At 37.5% G+C, this 16555-nt stretch overlaps 1 protein-coding gene across 1 annotated transcript in view; it reads right to left on the bottom strand.

Annotated features, from left to right (window-relative positions):
- Positions 1 to 13898, bottom strand: part of LOC143246890 (uncharacterized) — a 32323-nt gene extending 18425 nt beyond the window's left edge. The window contains exon 1 of the mRNA XM_076494146.1: positions 13766 to 13898. Within this exon, the coding sequence (XP_076350261.1) occupies positions 13766 to 13805 (40 nt within the window). The 5' untranslated portion in view covers positions 13806 to 13898. The remainder of the gene's footprint in view (positions 1 to 13765) is intronic.
- Positions 13899 to 16555: the final 2657 nt, after the last annotated feature.

Below are 16555 nucleotides of genomic sequence, written 5' to 3'. Positions count from 1 at the left end.
AGATTGGACAACAAAACCCTTCATCATGAACCTTAATGAACGTGACAAACAGGTAGAGAGAGACAACTAGATATAGAGATTGGACAACAAAACCCTTCATCATGAACCTTAATGAACGTGACAAACAGGTAGAGAGAGACAACTAGATATAGAGATTGGACAACAAAACCCTTCATCATGAACCTTAATGAACGTGACAAACAGGTAGAGAGAGACAACTAGATATAGAGATTGGACAACAAAACCCTTCATCATGAACCTTAATGAACGTGACAAACAGGTAGAGAGAGACAACTAGATATAGAGATTGGACAACAAAACCCTTCATCATGAACCTTAATGAACGTGACAAACAGGTAGAGAGAGACAACTAGAATAGAGATTGGACAACAAAACCCTTCATCATGACAATGAACGTGACAAACAGGTAGAGAGAGACAACTAGATATAGAGATTGGACAACAAAACCCTTCATCATGAACCTTAATGAACGTGACAAACAGGTAGAGAGAGACAACTAGATATAGAGATTGGACAACAAAACCCTTCATCATGAACCTTAATGAACGTGACAAACAGGTAGAGAGAGACAAGTAGATATAGAGATTGGACAACAAAACCCTTCATCATGAACCTTAATGAACGTGACAAACAGGTAGAGAGAGACAACTAGATATAGAGATTGGACAACAAAACCCTTCATCATGAACCTTAATGAACGTGACAAACAGGTAGAGAGAGACAACTAGATATAGAGATTGGACAACAAAACCCTTCATCATGAACCTTAATGAACGTGACAAACAGGTAGAGAGAGACAACTAGATATAGAGATTGGACAACAAAACCCTTCATCATGAACCTGAACGTGATCATGAGAGAGACAATATAGAGATTGAACAAAACCCTTCATCATGAACCTTAATGAACGTGACAAACAGGTAGAGAGAGACAAGTAGATATAGAGATTGGACAACAAAACCCTTCATCATGAACCTTAATGAACGTGACAAACAGGTAGAGAGAGACAAGTAGATATAGAGATTGGACAACAAAACCCTTCATCATGAACCTTAATGAACGTGACAAACAGGTAGAGAGAGACAACTAGATATAGAGATTGGACAACAAAACCCTTCATCATGAACCTTAATGAACGTGACAAACAGGTAGAGAGAGACAAGTAGATATAGAGATTGGACAACAAAACCCTTCATCATGAACCTTAATGAACGTGACAAACAGGTAGAGAGAGACAAGTAGATATAGAGATTGGACAACAAAACCCTTCATCATGAACCTTAATGAACGTGACAAACAGGTAGAGAGAGACAAGTAGATATAGAGATTGGACAACAAAACCCTTCATCATGAACCTTAATGAACGTGACAAACAGGTAGAGAGAGACAAGTAGATATAGAGATTGGACAACAAAACCCTTCATCATGAACCTTAATGAACGTGACAAACAGGTAGAGAGAGACAAGTAGATATAGAGATTGGACAACAAAACCCTTCATCATGAACCTTAATGAACGTGACAAACAGGTAGAGAGAGACAAGTAGATATAGAGATTGGACAACAAAACCCTTCATCATGAACCTTAATGAACGTGACAAACAGGTAGAGAGAGACAAGTAGATATAGAGACTGGACAACAAAACCCTTCATCATGAACCTTAATGAACGTGACAAACAGGTAGAGAGAGACAAGTAGATATAGAGATTGGACAACAAAACCCTTCATCATGAACCTTAATGAACGTGACAAACAGGTAGAGAGAGACAAGTAGATATAGAGATTGGACAACAAAACCCTTCATCATGAACCTTAATGAACGTGACAAACAGGTAGAGAGAGACAAGTAGATATAGAGATTGGACAACAAAACCCTTCATCATGAACCTTAATGAACGTGACAAACAGGTAGAGAGAGACAAGTAGATATAGAGATTGGACAACAAAACCCTTCATCATGAACCTTAATGAACGTGACAAACAGGTAGAGAGAGACAAGTAGATATAGAGATTGGACAACAAAACCCTTCATCATGAACCTTAATGAACGTGACAAACAGGTAGGTAGATATAGAGACAACAAAACCCTTCATCATGAACCTTAATGAACGTGACAAACAGGTAGAGAGAGACAACTAGATATAGAGATTGGACAACAAAACCCTTCATCATGAACCTTAATGAACGTGACAAACAGGTAGAGAGAGACAAGTAGATATAGAGATTGGACAACAAAACCCTTCATCATGAACCTTAATGAACGTGACAAACAGGTAGAGAGAGACAAGTAGATATAGAGATTGGACAACAAAACCCTTCATCATGAACCTTAATGAACGTGACAAACAGGTAGAGAGAGACAAGTAGATATAGAGATTGGACAACAAAACCCTTCATCATGAACCTTAATGAACGTGACAAACAGGTAGAGAGAGACAACTAGATATAGAGATTGGACAACAAAACCCTTCATCATGAACCTTAATGAACGTGACAAACAGGTAGAGAGAGACAAGTAGATATAGAGATTGGACAACAAAACCCTTCATCATGAACCTTAATGAACGTGACAAACAGGTAGAGAGAGACAAGTAGATATAGAGATTGGACAACAAAACCCTTCATCATGAACCTTAATGAACGTGACAAACAGGTAGAGAGAGACAAGTAGATATAGAGATTGGACAACAAAACCCTTCATCATGAACCTTAATGAACGTGACAAACAGGTAGAGAGAGACAAGTAGATATAGAGATTGGACAACAAAACCCTTCATCATGAACCTTAATGAACGTGACAAACAGGTAGAGAGAGACAAGTAGATATAGAGATTGGACAACAAAACCCTTCATCATGAACCTTAATGAACGTGACAAACAGGTAGAGAGAGACAAGTAGATATAGAGATTGGACAACAAAACCCTTCATCATGAACCTTAATGAACGTGACAAACAGGTAGAGAGAGACAACTAGATATAGAGATTGGACAACAAAACCCTTCATCATGAACCTTAATGAACGTGACAAACAGGTAGAGAGAGACAACTAGATATAGAGATTGGACAACAAAACCCTTCATCATGAACCTTAATGAACGTGACAAACAGGTAGAGAGAGACAACTAGATATAGAGATTGGACAACAAAACCCTTCATCATGAACCTTAATGAAATGACAAACAGGTAGAGAGAGACAAGTAGTGACAAAAAACCCTTCATCATGAACCTTAATGTAGAGAGAGAGACAAGTAGATATAGAGATTGGACAACAAAACCCTTCATCATGAACCTTAATGAACGTGACAAACAGGTAGAGAGACAAGTAGATATAGAGACTGGACAACAAAACCCTTCATCATGAACCTTAATGAACGTGACAAACAGGTAGAGAGAGACAAGTAGATATAGAGATTGGACAACAAAACCCTTCATCATGAACCTTAATGAACGTGACAAACAGGTAGAGAGAGACAAGTAGATATAGAGATTGGACAACAAAACCCTTCATCATGAACCTTAATGAACGTGACAAACAGGTAGAGAGAGACAAGTAGATATAGAGACTGGACAACAAAACCCTAGATAATGAACGTGACAAACAGAGAGAGAGACAAGTAGATGAGACAACAAAACCCTTCATCATGAACCTTAATGAACGTGACAAACAGGTAGAGAGAGACAAGTAGATATAGAGATTGGACAACAAAACCCTTCATCATGAACCTTAATGAACGTGACAAACAGGTAGAGAGAGACAAGTAGATATAGAGATTGGACAACAAAATCCTTCATCATGAACCTTAATGAACGTGACAAACAGGTAGAGAGAGACAAGTAGATATAGAGATTGGACAACAAAATCCTTCATCATGAACCTTAATGAACGTGACAAACAGGTAGAGAGAGACAAGTAGATATAGAGATTGGACAACAAAACCCTTCATCATGAACCTTAATGAACGTGACAAACAGGTAGAGAGAGACAACTAGATATAGAGATTGGACAACAAAATCCTTCATCATGAACCTTAATGAACGTGACAAACAGGTAGAGAGAGACAACTAGATATAGAGATTGGACAACAAAACCCTTCATCATGAACCTTAATGAACGTGACAAACAGGTAGAGAGAGACAACTAGATATAGAGATTGGACAACAAAACCCTTCATCATGAACCTTAATGAACGTGACAAACAGGTAGAGAGAGACAAGTAGATATACAGATTGGACAATAAAACCCTTCATCATGAACCTTAATGAACGTGACAAACAGGTAGAGAGAGACAAGTAGATATACAGATTGGACAATAAAACCCTTCATCATGAACCTTATTGAACGTGACAAACAGGTAGAGAGAGACAAGTAGATATAGAGACTGGACAACAAAACCCTTCATCATGAACCTTAATGAACGTGACAAACAGGTAGAGAGAGACAAGTAGATATAGAGATTGGACAACAAAACCCTTCATCATGAACCTTAATGAACGTGACAAACAGGTAGAGAGAGACAAGTAGATATAGAGATTGGACAATAAAACCCTTCATCATGAACCTTATTGAACGTGACAAACAGGTAGAGAGAGACAAGTAGATATAGAGACTGGACAACAAAACCCTTCATCATGAACCTTAATGAACGTGACAAACAGGTAGAGAGAGACAAGTAGATATAGAGACTGGACAACAAAACCCTTCATCATGAACCTTAATGAACGTGACAAACAGGTAGAGAGAGACAAGTAGATATAGAGACTGGACAACAAAACCCTTCATCATGAACCTTAATGAACGTGACAAACAGGTAGAGAGAGACAAGTAGATATAGAGACTGGACAACAAAACCCTTCATCATGAACCTTAATGAACGTGACAAACAGGTAGAGAGACAAGTAGATATACAGATTGGACAACAAAACCCTTCATCATGAACCTCAATGAACGTGACAAACAGGTAGAGAGAGACAAGTAGATATAGAGATTGGACAACAAAATCCTTCATCATGAACCTTAATGAACGTGACAAACAGGTAGAGAGAGACAAGTAGATATAGAGACTGGACAACAAACCCTTCATCATGAACCTTAATGAACGTGACAAACAGGTAGAGAGAGACAAGTAGATAGACAGATTGGACAATAAAACCCTTCATCATGAACCTTAATGAACGTGACAAACAGGTAGAGAGAGACAAGTAGATATAGAGACTGGACAACAAAACCCTTCATCATGAACCTTAATGAACGTGACAAACAGGTAGAGAGAGACAAGTAGATATAGAGACTGGACAACAAAACCCTTCATCATGAACCTTAATGAACGTGACAAATAGGTACAGAGAGACAAGTAGATATACAGATTGGACAATAAAACCCTTCATCTGCGGCCTGATACAGATTGCCTAACTTTTAGTGCGACGATAATTTATAAGGTCTATTGAAATGTAAAACAAAATTTATGTGGTGTGACGTAAGGGCTGTCACTTTGTCTTTGGTAAATGTTCTATCGTAACAGCACGAATAACTGCTCTGACTTTGTGAAGTTTGATGTTAGACAGAGCGAGGGTTGGACCTGTTGGTGTGAAGTTAATAATAAGAGCTCAGAATAATGTAGAGTTAATAGTGCCTCTTTAAGAATCATAGAGATACATCATATTTTGTGACGTTATAAACGTCACATCAATTCCCACTAATCGATCTGACAAGAGTATCCTCAGGACTGAAGGTGAGTGTTGCTCAATTCCCGTCTTCCAATTAGCTTTTTGGCTCTTTATTTTTTAAACGTATGTGTAATAACGACTCTCTCGTCGGATCGTCACTTTGTTGTGGCAAGAGGGCTTGCGCGTGCCAGCGATTCTGAGAACGATGCCGTCGGGAGCCTTGCGCTTCTGGTAGGGTCACCCATGACGGCAAAGTGGAGGATGAGGTTCCTGATAAAGAACGATCCAACCCCAAGTTCCCAACGGCCAAACCTAACGGAAGAATGACCTGGAACCCTCAACAACAGGAAGAGCGGACGAGGGTTGCAGTAGTTCATTAAGTTCCAATCATCTTGGTTTCCTTGGACTCAACTTGCTGACTGTCAAGGACCGTGCGTCTGCTGGTGTGCAACATCAGTCACACATTAAATCAACAATTTTTTTCTAGTTTCAGAGAGTAATATATTAAATCATTTTAACAGTTCATCACGAACAACATTCTTGAATTTAGAAAGGTTATAGAACATACAGCCCTACAAAACTGGTTCACAAACCTGAGACTGCAAGTCTGGCGGGAATCAAATAATCAAATGGAGAAAAACAAAACTGAACGGATCGGTTGAAATAAATCAGGCCACACAGATTCGAAATGTTTGGAATGTGGCTAAAACTAGAAATAATCTTGTTATACCGCTGGTATGGGAGAAATATTTATCACATAATTTACAATATATTCTCTTTTTTTTTTTTTACCTTCTGGAAGTTTTAACGTATTAAATTACACCATAATCTCAGAATAATGCGACAGCTTTTTTGTCTTTACCCCAGAGTACTAAAACATATTACACAAATAGTTTCATATATATATGCAATTTTTTTTGCTGATACCATAATTAAAAGCTTTATCTTGTTTGTTTTTTAATTTCGCGCAAAGCTACTCGAGGGCTATCTGTGCCAGCCGTCCATAATTTAGCAGTGCAAGATTAGAGGGAAGGCAGCTAGTCATCACCACCCACCGCCAACGCTTGGGCTACTCTTTTACTAACGAAAAGTCTTGTCCAGCTGGGGAGTTCTGGTGTTGTACGATAGGCCGCTTGATTGATCACTTATGATACATAAAGACAGATGGACAGCATTATTTCTACATACCTCTGACGATCCAAGATGAATATGGAGAAAACTTGAAGTGACTTATGATTATGATTAGAGATATTAAGACTTAGCAATGTTTTCGGCCTTCCTTTATGACAGATATTAAGACTTAGCAATGTTTTCGGCCTTCCTTTACCACAGATATTAAGACTTAGCAATGTTTTCGGCCTTCCTTTATCACAGATATTAAGACTTAGCAATGTTTTCGGCCTTCCTTTATCACAGATATTAGACTTAGCAATGTTTTCGGCCTTCCTTTATCACAGATATTGGACTTAGCAATGTTTTCGGCCTTCCTTTATCACAGATATTAGACTTAGCAATGTTTTCGGCATTCCTTTATCACAGATATTAGGTTTAGCAATGTTTTCGGCATAAGCATAAATGTTATAGTATATACTGAACAGAAGTTTATCAGGGTCATTATAATGAGTCATTATGAAAAAAAAGTATTTTGAATGCACAGGACATGACTGATTGTCGATGTCATAACTAGTTCCAAGCAATAATACAAATATTTACTTAAAATATTCATAATGACACCCAATCATGACTTTGTTATTTTATCAGAAGAGAGAGGAAATAAGAGAGAAAAGTCTAAGGGAATGTAAGATAAATCCCTTCTCAGGAAAGAAACGAGTGGAATGTCACCACATGGTTTAAAGTTTTCCATGTTCTGAATGTTAAAACGTTCTGTTTAGATAACTAGTTAATCTGTGCTTGAGATCTATCATCGAGTCCAAGACAGGCCAGTTCACAAAAGTTTAAATTCTAAACGTCATATTTTCAGTTTAGAATCACTTCATGGTAACGAGATACGAGCAAGTGCACTTAAGACAATCCAACGAATGACTCATAATTATCCGCCATGTCTGTATTTCATGTAAACATACGTTTTGTTTGTATGTTTGTTTTTGAATTTCTCGCAAAGTTACAAGAGGGCTACCGTCTCTAATTTAGCAGTGTAAAACTAGAGGGAAGGCAGCTAGCCATAACCACCCACCACCAACTCTTAGGCCACACTTTTACCAACGAATAGTGGAATTGGCCATCACATTATAACGTCCCCACGGCTGAAAGTGCGAGCATTTTCGGTGCAATCGGGATTCGAACCCGCGACCCTCGGATTACGAGTCGAGTGCCTTAACCGCCTAGCCATGCCGGCCCGACACGTTTTGGAGATATACAGTTTGGAACATACAGACAATATATACATTACGTACAGTTCGTCTGCAGATTTAAAAAAAAGTTATATCAATTATAGAATGGTAAACACAAGGTCGAACATAGTAGTGTAGTTAAAACGGTCATACAGCTAGAGTGGTCATCAAGAGGTCAAACAGTTATACTAGGGTTAACTTAACTTATTTTATCATAAAACCTTCACTATACAATAAACTGTCCAACATTTATAGAACATTGACTGTTTACACCTGGTAATCACCACTTACAGCTAACCCTACTTTTACACTAAAACCTTCACTATATAATAAACTGTCCAACATTTATAGAACATTGACTGTTTACACCTGGTAATCACCACTTACAGCTAACCCTACTTTTACACTAAAACCTTCACTATACAATAAACAGTCCAACATTTATAGAACGTTAACTGTTTACACCTGTTAATCACCACTTACAGCTAACCCTACTTTTACACTAAAACCTTCACTATACAATAAACTGTCCAACATTTATGGGACATTGACTGTTTACACCTGGTAATCACCACTTACAGCTAACCCTACTTTCTCACTAAAACCTTCACTATACAATAAACTGTCCAACATTTATAGAACATTAACTGTTTACACCTGTTAATCACCACTTACAGCTAACCCTAGGTTTACACTAAAACCTTCACTATACAATAAATTGTCCAACATTTATGGAACATTAACTGTTTACACCTGTTAATCACCACTTACAGCTAACCTTGCTTTTACACTAAAGGCCTTCACTATACAGTAAACTGTCCAACATTTATAGAACATTAACTGTTTACACCTGGTAATCACTACTTACAGCTAACCCTACTTTCTCACTAAAACCTTCACTATATAACTAAGCCCTAATAACTAAACTTACTCAGTAGCACACTTATGGCCACAAGGTACAGAACGTGGGTTTTGCAGTAACGGTGACTCTAATCCTGATACTTTAGTCACACTACGCGGACAAGTCTACCCTAAATCTATTATTATAAACAGACTTAGTGCTAACAATTAGTTTTAGTAAAGACCCTTCCACACATAAAAAAAACAACTTTAGAAAACAATCGCTATTCATAAATCAATAAGGTGTTTTTTACTAAAAAGCTAGGCTAATTAGTTTTAATTTCTATGAATGTTTTTTTGAAGCGATAAGCGCAAAAGACCAATTTACGCTGAACAAATTACAGTTTGGTTTCTTTAAACAGGATATCTGTGTCAAATACACACAGGTTAATATTATGTAAATATAGGAAAACATGAATTATAGCCAATTTAAAGCGCTACAACACCATGAATTTCTAGAGAAAGTCCAAAACGGACTCCAAACCTCGAGTGTGGCCTAATTTTCATCAGAAGGAAAAGGATACAGACTGGGATGAGTTGTCTGTTGAACTTAGATACACACACATTTATACACGTGCATACCATTAGCATTGTGATTATAAAACACGTTTCTGAGTTAACTGAACTTCTTAAAAGGAAAATATTGTTTAAATGTTATTCTTAAGAGTAATTTATTTATTATTTTGGCGCACATTCGAAACATATCATAAGTAATTTTCAGAAATGTTCTCTTTGTTTGTTTGTTTTAGAATTTCGCGCAAAGCTACTCGAGGGCTATCTGCGCTAGCCGTCCCTAATTTAGTAGTGTAAGACTAGAGAAAAGGCAGCTAGTCATTACCACCCACCGCCAACTCTTGGGCTACTTTTACCAACGAATAGTGGGATTTACCGTCACATTTTAACGCCCCACGGCTGGGAGGGCGAGCATGTTTGGTGCGACCGGGATTCGAATCCGCGACCCTCAGATTACGAGTCGAACACCTTAACCCACCTGGCCTGTTCTCTTTATAAGTAGTATGGTGATCATAAGTTTTATATAAATCAGTATTTATATAGATAGAATAAATCTTCTAAAAATATAAACCTATCAAGTAATTGGTTTAACATGCTCTGAGCATATTGAACCTTGTTTTATGCTACTGGATTATTCATCACTGAATTTAAACAGAAACAATAATCTTAATTTGATAAACTCCGTTTCTTCATTTATTGACTAAGTGTATAAAAGGTTGAATGTGATTTCAGCAGTGTTACAGTGTTAACATAACCTTTTTGTATTCCTTCAAAGATAACAATAAAAACATTGAGTCCATTTCAAAGATTGGATAGTTCGGTGTCAGGGACTACATTCGGTCACGGGATCGAATCCCATCACTGAACACGATCGTCTTTTTTAACCGTGGGGCTTTTATACTGTGATGGTCAATTCCACTATTCGTTGGTAAAGAGCATCCCAACAGTTGGCAGTGTCAGAGTTAATTAGCTGCCTTCCCTTGTCTCGGTGAGACAAATTGGGACTCACTACGCAAACAGACAAGGGTTCTTCCACCTTCTGTAGCAAAATTTCATTGAGAACCCACTATCTACTTTGTTTTGTTGAATTTCACACAAAGCTACTTGAAACAGTGAAACTAACTGCCATACCCTGACTATTCTGATGTTCGTGTAATTAAAACAAACAAATTTATTTTTTACAGAGCAGAAATAAACAGGATTAGAAATTATAGCAAACCAAACGTGGAAAACCTAACCCTTGTTGAAATTTTATTTTGAACCAATAAAGGAGGAAAACGGTATATACACATGACTGGGTGAAGAAGACAGGAGTAACGAAATTTGTCATTTTAACTTTACTCAAACTGCATGATGAGTAATAAAATTTAAATTCTTGAAGAATAAAAACATGAATATACAAATATAGACACACAGTAGCTCACCGATCAACAGTGGAGCGCATCAGTCGAATCATGAAGACATTTTAAAACAGGATATAAAGTAGGCTACATGCATTTATTTATATATGAGGTCACCCAGATTTTAACAGATAATTATAAAGGTTTCCAGCTAAAATATGGTCCAGTTTCTCTCTGTGACGTGACGAACGTGGATACGGTAAACAAGTATTCTCAACATGAAATCACGTAGATCAGCGTTTTACAAAGTGTGGGGCGCCTCCCTCTTGGGGGAGAGTAATTGATGGTAGGATCTATAGTAATGCAGTGATGCGTTTTAATGTATTAATGTTAATAACAATTACCACAACACGTGGTAATGGATGTCCGTGTAATGTCGCATCTCTTCACTTCACTCAGTCTTTTGTCAGTTTACTTCCTTTTAAATAAATAAAGTTCGTTTAATCACAAACTTTCTGTTTGAGATAAGACTATGAATTATAGAAATATATATCGTGTTTCTTATTGGGTATACGGTGAGTACCAATAGCCTAATGATTAGCGTACCAAGGGTGTGGATCCGGAAATTCATGGTTCATACTACGTTGACGAAAAAAAAAGACAACAATACCAAAACTCTCTCGCCCCACTTTGAGGTTGTGGGTGCGTTACAAAATGACAGTCAAATTCCACTGTTTGGTTCGTTTGTTGCTAAGCACAAAGCTGCACAGGGGTTATTTCTGCTCTGTACACCACGAGTATAGGAACATAATTGTCAGCACAGCGTTCGGTCAAATAAAAGTCTCTCAAGGTTTGGTAGTCAGTGTGCATTTCTTCTGGTTTATCATTTCACAACACTACTGAGGTTGTGTGTTGATATCCCTTCTGGAACTTCACACGAACATTTTAAAATCAATCAAAAAATTAGGATATACTGATACATAGTGACGTAATACCAGGGGACAATAAAGAAAAATGGTTTTGTATTTCGCGCTAGCTGTCTCAATTTAGTAATGTAGAGTGAGGGAAAGCGGAAGCTAGTCATCACCATCCACCACCAACTATTGGGCTACTCTTTTACCAACGAATAGTGGAACTGATTGTCACATTATTATTACAGCCTCAAAGGCTGACAGGGCGAGCATGTTTGGTGTGACGGGTTTGAACCACGCGACCCTCAGGAGTCGAGTGCCTTATCCATTTGCCCATGCCAGGCCAATAGAAATGGTAAAAGATGCATTATGGCATAACGTACAGAAACAAAATTAACATGAGGGTCCCCTATTTGATACTAGTGAATTAAAATATCAGAGTCTCCACCAGAGGTCACTGCTTATCCACATCATTTGTTTGTTTTGCTTAAAGTTAAGCACAAAGCTGCACAATGGAATATCTACTCGCTGTCCACAACGGTTGTTGACACCCTGTTTCTAGCTGTACAAATACATCTACAGGCCGACTACTGTGCCACTGGTCTATCTACAGAACAGAGGCTGACTTCTTTAAGTAGCTAAGAATGCTCTAAACCAGTCGTTCTCGTTAGAATCCAAGACGTACTACTTTTGTACGCCAAAAAGCCAAACATATTTTTGAATCAAATGTGGTGAGTGCATAATTAATAAAGACATATATATAAAATAAAACAATACCCTTTAGCGCTAATACTATATACTATTTTGTAGAATATACATTGACGTAAATTAAACCTCACGTCTAGATAAACCGAATTATGTTAGCAGTGTAGATGAAGGCGACTGAAAATAAATCAGTGTGATGGCGCTACGGTCGCCTATCGGATGTGATGTATTTGTACATGTTTCACGGTTCCAAATTTTTTCTTAACTTCCCCGTTTTTTATAATGACACTAAAACAGAGTTGGTTTGACACGATAGAAACAACACACTATTTTTATAACAGGACTCACTTGAAAACCTACTCGTTTCTGATTCTTACACAAATATTTTAACTCCTGCTGTAAATAAGGAAAACTTAGTTTTTTATTCAATAGAGGGACATTCTATAAATGATAACAATCAAACGATTGACTTTCTTGTCATACAAGATGTTTAGAGGAAGTCACTGTGCAGTTTGTAATCATATTTTATTCAGTCTATTTCAAGCCAGCTTTAGCATAGCGATGTTTAGGAACAAAGTAAGAAGGATCCAGGCCTGTATTCATGCCAACAGGAGGGCCCTCCCGCTAGTACTTCATTATGTCTTCGGATTTAATCTCTGACCAATGGATAAGTACTGTTAAGAGAACTAAGTCTTTTAATCTCTGACCAATGGATAAGTACTGTTAAGAGAACTAATTACTTCATTTAATTATCTTCTGTTACTAGATACAAGTTGTAATATAAAATGCGGCCCCGGCATGGCCAGGTGGTTAGGGCGCTTGACTCTCGCATATGTGGGGGCGCAGGTTTGAATCCCAATCACATCAAACATGGTTGCCCTTTCAGCCATAGGGGTGTTATAATGTTACGGTCAATCCAGCTGCTCGTTACTCACAGAATTAGCGGTGGATATTAATGACCAGCTGCCTTCTCTCTAGTCTTACACTGTTAAATTAAGGAAGGCTAGCGCAGATAGCTCTCGTGTAGCTTTGCGCGAAATTTAAAAAACAAAACAATATAATATGCTCATTGGTAAGAAAACTCAAACACAGAGTATTGTATAACGACAATACAATGAAGTTACAAGTAAAACTAGGGTTATAGTTACAGTGTGATTAAACTGTAAGTTACAAGATCATACAGTAGAAAATATTCTCAGTAGTACTGACATCTGTCTTCTTCTACTGATCTAGGTTTAGGTTGTTTATAATTGATGGGGTTTTTACCCCATATATTCTGACAGGTGATGTCAGTAGTACTGACATCTGTCCGCTTTACACTTACTATTGTTTAAAGTGAACTTGTAACCAAGTACCTACCGACATAAGCTCTTTCCCAATAGTACTGACATCTGTCCATCTTCCCCTGAAGTAAACTGTTTCAGTAAACTTATATTCATTAACATAAATTTTCATCATTGGTTTAGATTTGCGCATGATCAGTTGTCGTAAGATGCGTGCTTTCAGACATCGCGCCTGAAAGCCGCGTTCACCCGTTTCTACACGGTCTAGTTACCTCAAAACAAATACAACATACCACTAGAAACTACTTTCCTGTTTAACGAATGGTTTATTAATGAATGAAACCGGCCGGTTCATACCCAGGCTTTTCACCTCTTTTTTTATACCACTTTCGACTCGCGCAGCTCACACCGACATATAATAGTATTTTATTGAAAGAAAAGAAACTTTCTACAGAACTAAACGAACTGCAGAGTATTGGTCATTGAACTTCGGTCTGAGTTTATCAATTCAAAACTTTAAATTCAAAGTTCAGGTCAACACCGAACCAAGGACTTGGAAGAAAAGCAAGGTTTATTAATTAACTGAAAAGCGGTGATCAAAACAGAGCGGTTTGTTAAATTCTGAATCACCGACTGTGAGAGGTAGGAGGACTCCTTTCAAACAGTAACACAGTTCACAAATACACACACAATTACTCCAGACATGTATGTTTCATCTAACAGTTTACCTTATAATCACAGTATTCTTAAGTCAGTTTAAAAAATGTGTTTGTTCGGAACAGATTGTAAAACAAACTGTTTACGTCAGCTACGTATCCAGCTTAGTTTAAAACTTCTGTATAAAGTTTGGAGAAAATTTCTCATTTAACTTTGATGAAAAGGTGCAAGTTAAACAGGATTAAAAAGGACTTGATAAGAAACGTCATTACAGTTAACACGGGAGAACACTCAGTGGAAATGAAACGTCATTACGGTTAACACATGAAAACACTCAGTGGAAATGAAACGTCATTACGGTTAACACATGAAAACAATCAGTGGAAATGAAACGTCACTACTGTTAACACATGAGAAAACAATCAGTGGAAATGAAACGTCATTACTGTTAACACAGGGAGAACACTGAGTGGAAATGAAACGTCATTACTGTTAACACAGGAGAACACTGAGTGGAAATGAAACGTGTTACTGTTAACACAGGAGAACACTGAGTGGAAATGAAACGTCATTACGGTTAACACAGGAGAGAACAGTGGAAATGAAACGTCATTACGGTTTTAACACAGGAGAACACTGAGTGGAAATGAAACGTCATTACTGTTAACGCAGGAGAACACTGAGTGGAAATGAAACGTCATTACTGTTAACGCAGGAGAACACTGAGTGGAAATGAAACGTCATTACTGTTAACTGGGAGAACACTGAGTGGAAATGAAACGTCATTACTGTTAACGCAGGGAGAACACTGAGTGGAAATGAAACGTCATTACTGTTAACGCAGGAGAACACTGAGTGGAAATGAAACGTCATTACTGTTAACAAGGAGAACACTCAATTGAAAAGACAGAACGTTGCTGTTTCGTTTTCTTCCCAAGCATGGCTAAAGTTATTAGCACCATTAAGATGTTACATTAATTTTGACCAGGCGTGGTCCACAGATTACTGTGTTCGTGTGGTTAACCACAAAGTTCCTTGTTCTGCTTCCATTGTTGGAAAAATGCGTTCCGTACTGTGGAGCCAGCCGTATGTGCTCTGTTCAAATAACTGTAGCCAGATATTTAGTTCACAACTACGGATAACACTCGTGTAACTGTTCCAAACGTCACGACTACAAGTACATACATCAAAATAATTTTAAAATATTCGCACAAAGCAAAGAGGCACATGTAATAATTAAAACATGTACGTTGAAATAATGAATTTATTCACTTTTAATAATGTAATATTACTCAGAGCGTTATGTCTGCGGTCTCACACCACTGAAAACCGGGTTTCAATACACGTGGTGGGCAGACTACAGGTAGCCATTGTGTAGATTTATGTTTAATTTCAAAACAATCAAGCTAGGGTAATTGAACTCTAGATTTAAAATTGTAAGTCCAAACATTTATCGCTGTCCCGCCGTAGAATTATATATGGTATGAACAAGCTATAATGAAGCTGTACGTAATTAATTATTTAGACAATAATAACAACAAACTCGTGTTTAACTAACTAGTTAATCATGGTAAACATATGATTTGTCAGCCTATGTCTTATGATCTGTTAGTTTAGTGATTTATCAGAGATATGATTTGCCAATCTGATAACACTATGTGACACAAATTATCTTCCTGGATAGTATGTGTTATTTCTCAATTACTTATGTTGTAAAGTACAGAAAATGTCCATTATTCACTTCAAACTTTGCTTTTGTGACCTGGATAATGAAATTTGGTAATTAACCTATTTTCTATGTAAAACGGGCAAATTTGCACATTTTCATTTACATAAAGTCTGAATAAAACAACATATGAATCAAGATTTACATGTATTTATACTAAAGTTATACAAAATGTTTAGAAGCGAGTAGTTTTTCGAGATTTGCGACTGTAATGTAAATCACTTTCACGTATCATCCTCAAATATAGTCTCCCATCATGTTTTCGTTATACGCTCCTTGGTGGAAGCGCTCGCCTTGCTCCTCTGAGTACGCTCCCACGTTCTCCTTGAATTTATCAAGATGAGAGTCAAGGATATGGACTTTCAGGGACATCCTGCAGTCCATTTTGCCGTAGTTCTTCACCAGAGCCTCAATCAGTTTCGCGTAATTTTCGGCCTTGTGATTGCCCAAGAAGCCCCAAACCACTGCGACAAAGCTGCCCCC

The sequence above is a fragment of the Tachypleus tridentatus genome, chromosome 3 (assembly GCF_004210375.1).
Source record: "Tachypleus tridentatus isolate NWPU-2018 chromosome 3, ASM421037v1, whole genome shotgun sequence".
Lineage (NCBI taxonomy): Eukaryota > Metazoa > Arthropoda > Merostomata > Xiphosura > Limulidae > Tachypleus > Tachypleus tridentatus.
The sequence above is the reverse complement of the archived record's forward strand: the minus strand, read 5'-3'. Positions and strand labels throughout refer to the sequence as shown.